Source organism: Solanum stenotomum, chromosome 11 (assembly GCF_019186545.1).
Source record: "Solanum stenotomum isolate F172 chromosome 11, ASM1918654v1, whole genome shotgun sequence".
Lineage (NCBI taxonomy): Eukaryota > Viridiplantae > Streptophyta > Magnoliopsida > Solanales > Solanaceae > Solanum > Solanum stenotomum.
Genome location: NC_064292.1, coordinates 26408237 through 26422615, shown reverse-complemented (window position 1 = coordinate 26422615; position 14379 = coordinate 26408237). Strand labels below are relative to the sequence as shown.

Sequence of the window (14379 nt, the reverse complement as noted above, 5' to 3'; positions counted from 1 at the left end):
AGTGNAACATGAAATACCGGATGAACTGCTGCTAACTCTTAGGGTAGCTCTAACTCATAAGCTACATTACCAACCCTTTTGGATATTCTGTAAGGGCCAATATACAGGGAACTAAGCTTCCCCTTTTTACCAAATCTCATAACACCCTTCATGGGTGAAACTTTTAAGTATACCCAATCATCTACTTCAAACTCTAACTCCCTTCTCCTAACATCAGTGTAGGATTTTTGACGACTCTGCGCTGTTTTCAACCTTTCTTGAATGACTTTCACTTTCTCATTGCTTGATGAACCAAGTCTGGTCCTATCAACTCAGTTTCACCAACCTCAAACCATCCAATTGGAGATTTGCACCTTCTCCCATAAAGAGCTTCATACGGAGCCATCTGGATGCTAGAGTGGTAACTATTGCTGTAAGCAAATTTGATGAGAGGTAGGTGATCATCCCAATTACCCTTGAAATCAATCACACAGGCCCTCAGCATATCTTCTGAAGTCTGAGTAGTGCGCTCTGCTTGACCATCTGTCTGTGGATGAAAAACAGTACTTAAGTGAACCTTTGACCCCAAGCCTTTCTGAAAAGATTTCCAGAACTATGCTTCTCTGTCTGAAATAATCGATACTGGAACCCCATGAAGTCTGACTACCTCTTGAATATAAAGCTTAGCATAATCTTCTGCTGAATGGGTAGTCTTTACCGGCAAAAAGTGGGTTGATTTCATCATTCTATCAACAATCACCCAAATAGAATCATGTTGCCTGTGAGACCTTGGTAAACCTGTGATGAAATCCATATCGATCATCTCCCACTTCCATTCCGGAAGTTCTATATATAGAGCCATACCACCGGGCCTTTGGTGCTCTACTTTAACTTGTTGGCAATTCGGACACTTAGCAACAAACTCTGCAATGCCCTTCTTCATACTACTCCCCCAATAAACTTCTCTCAAATCGCGATACATCTTTGTTGAACCCGGATGGATAGAATATCTGGAGCTATGAGCTTCCTCCTTGATCCTCTCTTGGAGTTCATCCACCCTTGGTGTACACAACCTACCTTGATACCTCAATACACCATCTCCCCCTTGTTCAAAAGCCAATACTTTTTGCTTATGAACACTTGCCTTTAATTCAAGCAAAATAGGATCTTGGTCTTGCTTCTCTTTTATTTCTAACACTAATGATGATTCAGCTCCATTCATCACCACTACTCCTCCTTTTGTGGAATCCATTAGTCGAACTCATGAATACTCAACTCAAATGCAAAGTAAAACAACAATAAAGGTGCAGTTTATACAAAGCATTTAAAACAGTAGATGACAACTCAATATATTAAAGAAATACAATAACAACTCAGTTTACATATAAAGTATTATAATACTGTGGGAGTTTCTCTAACCGACATCCATCACTATGAGCTAAAGTGATGATACAACGTCTCGCCCACGCTGCCAGAACTGTCCTACAGTTTGCCGTGATATAGAACGCCTCAACTAAGTGGATCCACTAGTCAATGCTAAAAAGCACTAAGGAATCATCTAAAAAGTATGACCCTTTCTACCCACGATGGCTACATGGTTTATGGAGACTTGAGTTATTATGAACTCGTCCCCATATCGGTGCTCAGTACTACTCCCAAAATATACTCAGCTCATATGTTTTAAAAACAAAACTCTTTCTGTGAATTGAGGTAATTACATAAAATCTAGCTTAAAAGCTCTCTTGAAAATCAGTGTGTTTCCTTTCTTGTTTAAATGTGAAAACATTTCAACTCTTGGGAATACTTAGTTCCCGTATAATCTTTTGAAGAAATGAACTTTACTCTTACTCTTTACTCAACTCAAAACTCAAGCCTTAAAACAAAGTTAAAACATTTGTAAAAGACTTTTGGAAAACTTTATGAACTTCTCCTAACTTAACTCTTAAATTTCCTTGAAGTGAATTATGGATTCAAGGCTCATGATCTCATGTTTATGGTTGATTTCATGATGTTCAGACGTACCTTAGAGTGTAGAAATCAACTAGAAAACTTTGGTACGTTGCTAGGGAACTCAAACGGAAAGAAGTGGGAAAAGGTGGAAGACCTAGCGTCCTTGGCGCTCTGAGTAGCGCGGGGCGCCAGAGGGCAAACTTCAGAAGCTGGGTTGGGGCACTCTGGCTGGCGCGGCACCCCGGAGTCCAAACTTTAGAAGTCCTTTTGGGGTGCTGTGAGAGGTGCGGTGCCCCAACCCCCTCCCCAGGTTTTTGACTAATTTTCTTACTCGTTTTTCAACTGTAAACCCTCTAGATTCAATTGGTTCTTTTCCCAAACACCTAGATTCGACTATATCACCAATATATGTAGGAATCTACTCAAAATCACACCTAATTTCATGAATCAAACTCATGAAACTTCTCAACAACTCCAACAACAAGAACCCACAAGAACTTAAACAAATTTCATCAAGAACTCATAATCTTTTCTTTCAAGAACACAATTACGCTGAATTGAATCATGATTGGCGCGTGGGTGAACTAACCCAACGCTATGTGATCTCACATACCTGAAATCCACGATCTTAGCTTCAAGAACTTGACGATTCCTTGTCTCTTCTCCTCTTTTCTCCTCTTCTTTTCTCTTCTCTCAAAACCCTAACTCTTTTTGATGAAATGTAAATTGAACCAAATCAGTTTAGACCCCATCTTAATTACCAAAAACGAAATTTATTAATTGGGTATGGAAAAGACCAAAATACCCTTCTAATATTCGGTTTTGACTTTCCTTATCTAGCTAACCCAACTTCAAATGGACATATCTCCCTCATATGAACTCGGAATTGGGCAAACTCGGCGGCGTTGGAAAGATAATTCAAAGATCTTTCCTACGGTATCTGGTAGCACACCTAACTTAACCAATTTTCTAGATTTTTCCTTCTTTCCAAAATTGACTCTTCCTAATTCTAGCTCTTCCTAGTTCTTTCAAATAGAGAGGTGTTACATCAACACTGTTAGAACAATGACAGAAAGGAGAGGATGCAGGAGAATAACCAGTGTAATTACTGATTTCTCGAGGTGGATAAAGGATATGGAGTTACATGACTCCTATCTAAATGGTGGAAATTTCACCTGGTTCAGAGGGCCTAACCATCACAGTGCTGCTAGGTTGGATAGGTTTCTCTACTCATTTGAGTGGGAAGAACAATTCAGAAACATTAGACAAAAAATTATGCGTAGAGTTATATCTTACCACAGCCCCATTATGCTACAATGTGGTGATTGGGAACAAAGGAAGTCTTACTTCAAATTCGAAAACTGGTGGACTCATGTAGAGGGTTTCAAAGATTTAATTCAGGACTGGTGGAATGGTTTTGTTGTGGAAGGATGCCTAGACTTCAAACTTAGCATGAAATTAAAGATTCTAAAGCAGAAACTCAAAGAATGGAGCTGTGTAACATTTGGGGAACTCATCAACAAAAAAAACATGCTACTAACTGAGCTAGCTGAGATAGATTTGATTTAGAATGACAAAATGCTGACAGAGGATGAGATGATTATTAGAGCAACAATCCTAGTTGAGCTAGAAGAGTTAGCAAAGAATGAAGAGTCCAGGTGGAGACAGAAGTCTGTACTATGGCTCAAGCAAGGAGATAATAATACCAAGTTCTTTCAAAGAGTGGCAACATCACATAGGAGATACAACACCATCGATAGACTGATTATTAGTGGGGAGGAGAGTAAAGATCCGAAAGAAATCAAAGAGCATTTAACAGATTTCTATCAGAAGCTATACACTGAATCAAAAAGTTGGAGGCCACATTTTGTGATGATGAGTTGGAGGCCACCTTTTGTGATAATGAACTGCCCTAGAATAAGGGAGCAAGAATGGATGCAGAGACCATTCTCAGAAGAGGAAGTGGTACACATTCTCGAATTGTTTGATGGGGATAAAGCCCATGGCCCAGATGGTTTCACTATGTGTTTTTTCAAGGAGTGCTGGGAGATCATAAAGGATGATGTGATGCAAACAATTCATAACTTCCATCAGAATGAAGTGTTTGAAAGATCCTTGAATGCCACTTTTGTGGCATTAATCCCTAAGAAGTATGGAGCAGAGGAACTCAAGGATTTTAGGCCAATAAGTCTGATTGGTGGAATGTACAAAATCATCGCTAAGTTGATCACTGAAAGAATGAAAATAGTTATGGGGAGACTACTTAACGAGCATCAAATGGCTTTTTTGAAGGATAGACAGATAATGGATGCTTCTTTATTGGCTAATGAGTTGGTGGACTCCAGGGTAAAACAAAAGATATCAGGTATCCTATGCAAATTGGATATAGAGAAGGCATGCGACCATGTCAAGTGGAACTACCTCTTTAAAGTTCTGAGTGACATGGGGTTTGGGAGGAAATGGGTGAATTGGATCAAGTTTTCTGTGTCAACAGTGAAGTTTTCAATCATTATAAATGGGAGTTCAGAAGGTTTCTTTCAATCACAAAAGGGACTGAGACAAGGAGATCCCATGTCTCCTTTCTTATTCCTCCTAGCAATGGAGGGACTCACCTACATGGTTAGAAAGGCTAATGAATTGGGGTGGATAATAGGTTTTGGTGNCAAAATCATCGCTAAGTTGATCACTGAAAGAATGAAAATAGTTATGGGGAGACTAATTAACGAGCATCAAATGGCTTTTTTGAAGGATAGACAGGTAATGGATGCTTCTTTATTGGCTTATGAGTTGGTGGACTCCAGGGTAAAACAAAAGATATCAGGTATCTTATGCAAATTGGATATAGAGAAGGCATGCGACCATGTCAAGTGGAACGACCTCTTTAAAGTTTTGAGTGACATGGGGTTTGGGAGGAAATGGGTGAATTGGATCAAGTTTTTTGTGTCAACAGTGACGTTTTCAATCATTATAAATGGGAGTTCAGAAGGTTTCTTTCAATCACAAAATGGACGGAGACAAGGAGATCCCATGTCTCCTTTCTTATTCCTCCTAGCAATGGAGGGACTCACCTACATGGTTAGAAAGGCTAATGAATTGGGGTGGATAATAGGTTTTGGTGCATATACTAACATGGCTAATAACATGGAGGTCACACACCTACTGTATGCAAATGATTCTCTTGTGTTTTGTGGTACAGAAGTATCACAAATTAGGCATCTGAGGGCAATACTAACCATATTTGAAGCCATTTCAGGTCTACATGTGAACTGGCAGAAGAGTTGCCTGTTCCCAGTTAATCAAGTCCCTAATATGCAAGGCCTAGCCGACAACCTGGGCTGCCAAGTGGCTTTTCTTCCCACCAAATACCTGGGGATGCCGTTGGGAGCCAAGAACAAAGAATTGGAAGTATGGAGTGAAGAGAAAGGAAGCTGACAAGGTCGAAGAGTCAATATTTATCTCTGGGAGGTAGAGTGACTCATAAAATCTGTTTTAGATGCCCTCCCAACTTATATGCTAAGTCTTTTCCCACTACCAAAAAGTATTGGAAAGAAACTAAACAAGTTGAGAAGGGTGTTCCTCTGGCAAAAGGACAAAGAGAAGCAAGGATACAACCTGGTTAAATGGGAAGAGGTGATAATGAGCCAAGAACAAGGAGGTCTGGGCATTAAGAATTGGAGTATTCAGAACACTAGTTTGCTGCAAAAATGGTTGTGGAGATTCTGTTGCGAAGATACAACATTATGGAGGAGGTTCATAGCTGAGAAATATGGCCTACAGTGCAATTGGATAACTGAAGAGGTGAATGGCACCTTTGGGTGCTCAGTATGGAAAGCTATCAGGATAATGTGGACTGACTTCAATACGCTAGTGACTTTTAGAGTGGGGAATGTGTTATGAATCTTTAGGGAAGGATCGATTTACAGGGCGATATATAAATCAGCTCGTTAAAGGGAGAGTGAAACCTTAGAATTCATTAAAAGAGAACTCCGATCTCTTCAGCTCTTCAAAGGGAGACTGAAACCTTAGAGTTCAATGGAAGAGAGAACTCTAATCTCCTGCTTTTTGCTAAATTATGACTTGGAAGAGAGAACTCTAATCTCTTGCTTTTTGCTGAATTATGACTTACTGATTTATTCATCAAAAGCCCCTTTAAATAGGAGTCTTATTACATCAATAGGAAGTCTAACTCTTATGGAAGTAGGAGACTATAATCCTATTCCAAACTAATAACTATAATTTAACCTAATCCTTATGAAACTCTGAAGCATAAATCCTATTCTAGAATAATAAATAAAGTAACTAAAAATATAATTAAATACTTAAATTAATGACTTCCAACGCATCCCTAACATTACTCCCCTCACGTTGAAAGAGCTTGTCCTCAAGCTCAGGTTTCAGGGCAATCATCCAAAAAATCTGGATCAGTATCAACTTATCCAATTCCAGCCCTAGCTTGAAGTTGACATTGATAAATTTCGACTCTATTAGTTTGCTGAAGCATGACTAATTTGCTCATCAGGTTGCTACTTTCATGAGGTCCAAATCGCTCAAAATATTGTTCACAATGATGTGCCCAAATTAATGGATTGTTGATGTTGTTAGAAGTAGAAAAATTCATCTTTGCATAACTTATCAAAGGTGAATTACCACTTGTTGGATGATTCTTATCGGCTAGTTGAATATGTGGTATATTGCCTTTAGTAGCAGGAATTGTTGATCTACCAGTTGTCTGGGCGCTATATGACTCAGGTCTATGGGTTGCTGGTTTTGTGGAGCCAACTCCCAATCTAGACAATTGTTCTTGGATGACTTGGATAATTTTTTTGCTGAGGCGTTGTTCCATTGCTGCAATTTTAGAGTCTATTAGGGTTTCTGTAATGGCACGTTCTTCTCTAAATCTGGAATTGATCTCATCGCCCATTGTGTTAGGCTCTGATACCAAATTGTTATGAATCTTTAGGGAGGGATCGATTCACAGGGCGATATATAAATCAACTTGTTAAAGGGAGGCTGAAACCTTATAATTCATTAAAAGAGAACTCCGATCTCTTCAGCTCTTCAAAGGGAGACTGAAACCTTAGAGTTCAATGGAAGAGAGAACTCTAATCTCCTGCTTTTTGCTGAATTATGACTTACTGATTTATTTATCTAAAGCCCCTTTAAATAGGAGTGTTATTACATCAATAGGAAGTCTAACTCTTATGGAAGTAGGAGACTATAATCCTATTCCAAACTAATAACTATAATTTAACCTAATCCTTATGAAACTCTGAAACATAAATCCTATTCTAGAATAATAAATAAAGCAACTAAAAATATAATTAAATAATTAAATTAATGACTTTCAACGCATCCCTAACAGAATTCTGTTCTGAAGATCAGTTTCTGGTGAAAATGAGGATACTCTTTCCTGACTTGTACATTATTAGCCTACAACAAAATGATACTATAGCGCAGATGTGGAGTCCTCAAGGCTGGAACCTTATGTTTAGAGGGGCTCTAAATGTTTGTGAGGTTGGAAGAGTAGCAGACTTACTTCAGGCCTTTAACTTGTTCCTTGGCATCAATGCAGAGTCCGACAAATCAGTTTGGAAATTGCATAGCAGAGGAGTTTTTACAGTGAAGTCTTGTTACTGGGAAAGGAACACCAATCACCTTTTGACAGCAGTTTGGCCCTGGAAATTAATATGGAAGATTAAGATCCCTTTAAAAGTTGCATGCTTCAATTGGTTGGTAATTAGTAGAGCTTGTCTAAACCACGAAGTGCTACAAAGAAGAGGTATACAGATCTGTTCAAGGTGCTATATGTGTGAACAAGAAGCTGAAGTAAATGGCCATTTATTTCTGCATTGCAGGATGTCTACAGATCCGTGGAACATGTTCATTTGTATACTTGGGGTTAATTGGACAATGCCCAGAACCACTTTTGAGGTACTAACACACTGGCAATGAATTGGAAAGAGAGGATCAAAGGAAGGTTGGTGGAAAAATGTCCCTGCTTGCATTTGGTGGACATTATGGAAAGAAAGGAACGAGAGGTGCTTTGAAGGGAGGGTTAGCAGCTCCCAGATGATCAAGATGAGATGTCTTAGTCTTTTGTTTTTTTGGTGTAAGCAAGATTTAGTGGGGGAAGTAGATAGTTTAGTGGAGTTTATAGGCCAATTATAAATTTTTGAAAATTTGTTTTTGGATTTGAGAATGATGGCACCCCCTGGGGGTTTGTAAATCCCTCATCATCAATTTCTTGTTGAGTTCTTTTGTGAATACAAAGTTACCTATTTAAAAAAAAAAGATATGCAAAATTTGTGGAGAAAATCTCCAAATTCAAAAGACGTGATAAGAACCCTAATTGATCTTAGTATTAAAAAATTAGCGGATTAAAGTTAATTATTGATTCTAATAGAGCCAATTCAAGAACTTAGATCAAAAAATGATCTAGACCCTATTTCGAAGACACTAGAGACAATTAGTATAAGACTAATTATCTTCTTTAATTTACAAATAAGAACCAAAGGTATCAAATTAAAGAATTAATCTCACCTCTTAAGAGTCGTTCTTATATTGTAAGATAAATCCTAAGTAGTTACACACAAAGGTGTAAAGAAGAGAAACTTTCAATTAATAATAATGTAGTCTGTCTTAAAATATAAAAAATATAAAACCCCTTGTATATAGGGAAAACCTATCCCAAATAGAATGAGATTCAAATCCTACTTTTATTGAAACTTTAAACTAGGAAACTTTGAACTAGGAAAACTTTAAACTAGGAAAGTTTTAAACTAGGAAACTTTAAAATAAAGAACTTCTTAAACTAGGAAACTTTGACTTTAACCGTTCAACTTTTTGGGCTCTTTTGTTGGGCTTTGTGTGGCCCAATCTTCTTCCATCTGGGCTAGGACGTGAACCATAAAATATGTGTAGCACCTACTCTATTCTTCTCCACAATTCTTGGACTCGTTCTTGGGCTTTTCTTCCATGATAAGCATCTTCTTGATTTCCCATTGAAGCCCAACGATATTGGCTTGCAACTCCTTATCTTGAGACCTTGATGGTCTTCTTAGGGCTTCTATAGCCTCATCCGTGTCCATGGAGCTATCACCTATGTTGCTTGGACTCTTCAATAATGACAACATGTGTGTGTCAGATTCTCCAAAGTAGTGTATTTTTGGAGAATCCAACACGAGTGCGGCATCGAAAGTGAAGAGTCCGCGCAACTTAGCTTTAGACTCCATAGTCTGTCTCCACTCCTCCAACCTATCGTTAACTCTACTACGAGTCTCCTTCATCAAAACAATGTTGACGCAGCTTTTTAGGGTGAGATGTAATGGTGTAAGTTATTTTTTATCAAAAATAAATAACTTACACCATGACATCTTACCCTAAATAAGTCACGTCAATTCATCCATCACCAGCGCAAATAGAAATGGGCTAAATGTTGATCCCTGATGCAACCCCATCTCGACAACCCCATCTCGACAGGGAAGTGCTCCGAGTCTTCTCCCGCTGCTCTTACTCGGGCCTTGGCTTCATCATACATAGGGGTGGGCATGGTATGGTATATACCGAATTACCATACCATATCAAAATTTTTGAAGCCGTGGTTTTAGTATTATGGTATTTGGTATGGTATATGGTATACATTTTAATTTTTTCTTTTGTATTTGGTATTTAGAAATAACATACCGTAATACCGAATACCATACCGAAGTATATTGTTACATAAATAATTAATATTTATATATATATTATTATTGTTATTATTATTATTATTATTATTATTGTTATTATTATTATTAAAATACTAACAAATATGCAACCTAGTATTAGTATAAATTAAATGTTTAGAAGTTGAAACTTTGGCTACTCTATTTTGATTGAAATGTATTTGAAATTTAATTGATTAACAAAAGGAGTTATTTGTACTTTATTTTGAATAAATATTTCTACATGTGTAATGTGTTTGTATGATACAATTGAGACATTTTTTTAATTGTCCAAGTCATAATACTCTATTATACGAGTATATATTAGTCGAAGTTGAATAAACAATGGTTACTGATTTACCATACCATAGAATACCAAACCAAACATCAAAATACCGAACCATACCAAATTAAATTGGTATGGTAATGGTATAATGTTTTAAAAACCGAACTCCAAAATTACGGTATCGAAACTTTCAAATACCGTACCGTACCATACCATGCCCACCCCTAATCATACATATCCTTTATCTCCCTAATGTATGCCACTGGTACGCCTTTAGACTCCAAACGTCACCAAAGAACTTCTCTCATGACTTTGTCGTAGGTCTTTTCAAGGTTAATGAACACCATATGCAAATTCTTCCTCCTCTCCCTATATTTCTCAATCAGTCTCCTCACAAGATGAATGACTTTAGTAGTGTAATGTCCTGGCATGAATCCAAACTGGCTCCACTACCTTCTCCAAAACTTTCATGGTGTGATTTAGCAGCTTAACACACCTGTGCAATCCGAAAACCCTAAAGAAATTTGAACGGAGGTGGGTGGTGAGGCTGCAGTCGCCAGTGAGCAGTGAATGGAGACGGGCGGCGCGGTCCAGTGTTGTGTTACAGATGAACAGCTCTGCGGCTGAAGAAGCAGATAAAAAATGAACTGCAGCAAGAAAAATAAAATATCCTCTCTAGAACTGCAGCAAGTGCTCATGATATAATATGATTATCAACTATATTTCTCATTAGCAAAAGGTTTTATTTTAGACTGTAAAATCTTTCATATAAAATGAAGTTCATGTATCTGCCTTGTAATTCAATATCCATTTAGAAATGGAAATTTGGAGAAAGAACATAGAAAGGATCATCATACAGATCACTAACGTGGTATAATTAGTGGTCTGGATACATCTTTAACGGGACGTCTATATGTATGCAAGTTTGCTTATGTTCTCCTAATGTCTTTTTCAACTGCTTTTGCTTCCTGACACTAACAAATATGCCTATACTTACCCTTGCTGGACTTGTTAGAATTATGCTTTTGAACTGTGGTCACTTTATTTTACTACTTTAGATTTTTATTTTTTTTTAATAAATCTTTGTTAATGTTAACTAGTTATTCCTAATTTCTAGTAATTACTTAGGTAAAGATATGATTCAATGGAGATATTCTAGGCTAGGATAATGATCATATTTTTAGTATATTTTGCTGCAAGTTTCCTATAAATGTAGAGTTCAACAAAGCTGAATAAAATTATTCCCTTTGACAACAATGCAGTATTTTATTTCTCTGTTATTTCCTAATTCCTTTGTTCAAAACCAACAAGACTTCTATAATTTGTTAAATACTCAAACGCTAGGATGTTTCTGCATAAGATCACAGTGTTTTACTTTCACATGAGCAGGAGGTATTTCATGTTCTCTATAAATTTTAGTGAGCAGTAAAGTAATGCAACCAAGTTAATTAAGACAGTAGACACTCATACTTTTAAGAGCTTGTTTGGGTTGGCTTTTTTAATGCTAAATTGGTTAAAATAAGTCAAAAGCCATAAGTTAGAAATTCTAATTAATGGCTTTTGGCTTGTAAGTCAAAAAGTAAAAGCTAATTCAAATAGGCTCTAAGATGATAGTACTATTACCTTCCTAGTATAGTATGTCATGCTAAATAGTGAAGGAGTCTGAGTTGCAGTTTATGGCTTGAAGAAGAATGCATATTGTTTAGCCATCTTTGTTTATGATTTTGACACAATTTATACATTGGCAACATACAGTACTATCTTAACAGGATGGATGCCAACTCTTCTTCGAGCAGGAAGGGGAATGACATTTTGGGAAAAATCCAGGAAAGAGCCACCACCTAAAAAGCTTGAACTCTTCTCATATGAGAATAATCCTGTAAGACTGCTACTAAATCATTCTTTTTTCAGGAATATTGACTGCTCGTTTTGTATCTTGAATACTTCTCTGTGCACTATGAAGCTAGGAAATTTTTATTTAATTTGAGTTCAGATAATCAGATATAAACTGGCTTGTGTTGGAAAAAATGTCGTGGCCATACTAGTGATTTTCAGAAACTTTTTTTTACAATCCTTACCAGGTACAACTTGTGAAAGGTTCTACAACATTTTCAATTTACTAGTTATTTGGACAATCTGCTGTATTTTTACTGGACAAACTGCTAAATTTATTGGCATTTAAGATTATACAGGCACTTTAGTCATGAACCTGCTTATCTGATTTTAAAAGAACGATGAAAAATATAGGCAAAACCTGTGCTTTATGTGCTTATTTAACTTATTAAAGGCGTCTCATAATTGTTCTGGCAGATGGATAGAGGCGGATCCAAGATTTAAGTTCTATGGGTTCAACTTTTAAGGTTCTTAGCATAGAACTCCTTATATTTCTAAAATCATGGGTTCATATCTACTATTTATTGAATTTTAATGAATTTTTAACCTATAAATTTGTACTCCATGTTGAAAGTACTTGATTCAAATGAACCCGATATGTTAAAGCCGCATCCGCCCCTGCACATAAAATGAACTTAATTAGGTTCTATTAATGTACCTGAATCCTGTTTACCTCAAAAAAACGTTGACCATAAAACACAGAATGTAGATCAGCAGTAGGGTGTACAAGACAAACCGTAAAGTCAAACCGAGCCAACGAACCAAATCAAACCGAAAAAAAAATCGATTTGTGGTTTGGTTTGGTTTGTTTTGCGGTTGAAAAAAAAAACCGACCACTCTTGGTTTGGTTTGGTATTAAAAGAAAAAAAGTCAAACCGAACCCAAGATACATGCAAGTCATAGTGTGACCCTTAAATACTTGGGGATATCCCAGAAAAAACATATAATATGAGCAAAAGACAAGCATGCCGATGCACTGTTGGGAAATACTTCTGTTCTGGTGAAATTAATAAAATTGTTTCCTTCGTTTTTTTTTTTTCATTTTTTCCTGTCACAGTATGCTCGAATAGTTCGTGAAGCACTTTGTGAACTGGAGCTTCCTTACATACTAAATAACATAGGTGAGGGATCAACACGTGAACGGTCACTCATCAAATTATCTGGTGGAAAGGAGGTTAGAATTCCTTTTCAATGTTCTTGTTCGTTTATACTTGCAGTCTATCTCCCTTCTATAATTCTGGTAAGGCGCTAATAGAGCTTGGCATTGTCAGCTTAAAGGAGGGTTGCGGTAGGTTAACAGCCTGCATAAATACTCAAACTTGATGAATTCTTTGGAACATGTCCCAAATAGAGTGGAATGGATGCAAAGGATGGATTCATACGGTTGATCCCACTAGTTGGTAGTAATATTTAGTTGATTGATTGATAATCTGTCCCTCTGCTGGTTATATATCTCTAACCTCCGTGTTCATAAGACCTAAATAAGTCATGGGACTGTCAAGAAACTCCATATGTAATTGATGTTTTATGCTGCAAAAGTTCTGGAGAATCTTAAGTTTGGCTAGATTGCTTTGCAAACATGATCTGATCTCTTTGTTGCAACTTATTCTACTTTATTTCTTTATGCTTTAGAACAGATTAAAACAAGATAGTGCATCACGTTTGACATGAACTGTTTTCTTTTCATAATTCTTAGGGCATCTAGCATTTTGCAAGTAAAATTCAAAGTGAAGTCCAATTTATTTTGCAGGTGCCTTACCTTGTTGATCCAAACACTGACACACAGATTGGTGACTACAAGAAGATAATATCATACTTGTTTCAGACCTATTCTTTGGATGCTCTATAGTTGCATGCTTCTTAAAACTGATAGGCTCTCTGTCTTTTCCTATGTACTAGTCTTGGGTATTTCAAGATATATAATGAACAAATCTCAATCAGGAGATCAGAGAGGAGTGGAACTCAACGAAGGAAGAAGAAGAATGGAGAGAATCAATTTGGGAATTTTCATCTGTATTGAATTAATCTGTACAAGTAGCTCACAAGTATATATATACACTGTTTATCTACTAATTGTATTGCTAGCTGGCTAACTGATTTCACAGCTCACCATTTCACCAACTAACTTTACGTAGCATTAACTAACTAATTCAGTAATTAATCATTTTAGCTAACTTGTGTTGCTCCACGTTTATGTCACTCATGAAGTCTCACCCCCCCCCCAAACTAGGTCCCATGAAGACATTGAGGACTCCTAGTTTGGATAATAAGTATTCAAGTTGTGTCCTTCCCAATGCCTTGGTTAGTAGATTTGCTAGTTGATCGTGTGATGGATCATAAACGGTCTACCTCTTTTGATTTTTTCCCCTTATGAAGTGGCAGTCTGCTTAGTCCTCTCATGAAATACTGCGTTTGCAGCTATTTGTATAGCAGCCTTGTTATCACCAGTATATTGATACTCGACCTTCAATCTTGATTCCCAATTCTTTTGCTAGATTATTCACCCAAACTACTTCAGCTGTCAATGTCAACCCTGCCAGATTTATATACTCAGCCGAGGTTGAGCTC

General features: G+C 37.1%; 1 protein-coding gene across 2 annotated transcripts in view; it reads left to right on the top strand.

Moving 5' to 3' along the window:
• Nucleotides 1-13976, top strand: part of LOC125845303 (uncharacterized) — a 37964-nt gene extending 23988 nt beyond the window's left edge. The window contains exons 8-10 of one of the 2 annotated variants that reach the window (XM_049524787.1): nt 11674-11797; nt 12869-12985; nt 13562-13976. In XM_049524787.1, coding sequence (XP_049380744.1) covers nt 11674-11797; nt 12869-12985; nt 13562-13660 — 340 coding nt within the window. In that variant the 3' untranslated portion in view covers nt 13661-13976. The remainder of the gene's footprint in view (nt 1-11673; nt 11798-12868; nt 12986-13561) is intronic. The other variant, XM_049524788.1, reaches the window with a different exon arrangement.
• Nucleotides 13977-14379: the final 403 nt, after the last annotated feature.